Source organism: Morone saxatilis, unplaced genomic scaffold (assembly GCF_004916995.1).
Source record: "Morone saxatilis isolate NCDOM2014 unplaced genomic scaffold, NCSU_SB_2.0 Contig20, whole genome shotgun sequence".
In the NCBI taxonomy this organism is placed as follows: Eukaryota; Metazoa; Chordata; class Actinopteri; family Moronidae; genus Morone; species Morone saxatilis.
The window spans coordinates 20,213,528-20,214,542 of record NW_023339763.1 but is presented as its reverse complement, the minus strand read 5'-3'; the positions used below and the strand labels follow the sequence as shown (position 1 = coordinate 20,214,542).

At 46.6% G+C, this 1,015-nt stretch overlaps 1 protein-coding gene across 4 annotated transcripts in view; it reads right to left on the bottom strand.

Annotated features, from left to right (window-relative positions):
* p2rx1 (purinergic receptor P2X, ligand-gated ion channel, 1) overlaps nt 1-985 on the bottom strand; it is a 12,761-nt gene extending 11,776 nt beyond the window's left edge. For 2 of the 4 annotated variants that reach the window (XM_035667227.1, XM_035667228.1), the window contains exon 1: nt 669-982. In XM_035667227.1, the coding sequence (XP_035523120.1) occupies nt 669-805 (137 nt within the window). In that variant the 5' untranslated portion in view covers nt 806-982. Of the gene's footprint in view, nt 1-668 lie in introns of all 4 variants that reach the window. The other 2 variants (XM_035667226.1, XM_035667225.1) reach the window with 2 other exon arrangements.
* Between the last annotated feature and the right edge of the window lie 30 nt (nt 986-1,015).

Sequence of the window (1,015 nt, the reverse complement as noted above, 5' to 3'; positions counted from 1 at the left end):
CCTCAGGTTCTGATGCTCAGAGGTGCAGACACACACACACACACACACACACACACACACACACACACACACACACATAGACAGTCCATGAGTAATTTCAGACTAACAAAAGCAGAAAAGACTCTTGATGCAGTGAAGTGAGATTAGAGTAAACTTCCAGGGAATGACTCCAACATGTCAAAACAAGAGAAAGTATGCTTAAGTTAACAAACGTGCTGTATTTCCTTGCCTTCCTAACTTGAGAAGGGCGGATGATAAAAGTTATCTGTTCTCAGATTCTGCCATCACTCAGTCGTTTGCTCTCTTTTGTTTGGTTTACAGTGCATATATTGCTGTGTCAACAGTGCCATTTACAGTACTTATCTCTGACCCTTGATAGCACCCTCCGGAAGTCAAATAAGACGTCTTCCTTTTAAAAGTGACGCGTTTCCAGTAATTTGAGCAGTACATGATGCTTTTTTTTATCATGCAGTGCAAAGTTAAGACAGGGAGTTGTGTCACTCTAGTTGTTGACATTTGCAGGATCTCTCTGAGAGGTCAGCTGCAGCAGAATGTGTGACTGCAAGCAAGCAGAAACATGCACAATACAAACCCTCTCTGCACTCAACCCTGCCTGTTGAACAGCCAATAAATACCTTTAAAAAAAAGGATGAATGTGTGGGTCTTACCCAATGATGTAGGCCAGGACCCCCAGCTGGATCAGACGGCACACCACTCCCACCCGCCTGTTCCTCACCAGCACCTGGCGCGGGGTCTCATACTCGAAGAAGAAGTCAGAGAGGGCGTTGGTGATTTGGCTCTTCATCTTCTCTCCTCAGCTGACCCACAGAGAGGAGGGTCTCTCTCTCTTCCACTTGCATATAAACAACCAGACTCCACTTCTCCTGGTCGCCTCACTTGTGGCAAAGGTCCTCTGCCTCCTCTCATAAGTAACGTCTGACTCGCTTTATGAGAAGTCCTGAAGTGCAGGACTTCCTCCCTCCCTCTCATGCTTCTCTCTCTCTCCCTCCCTCTC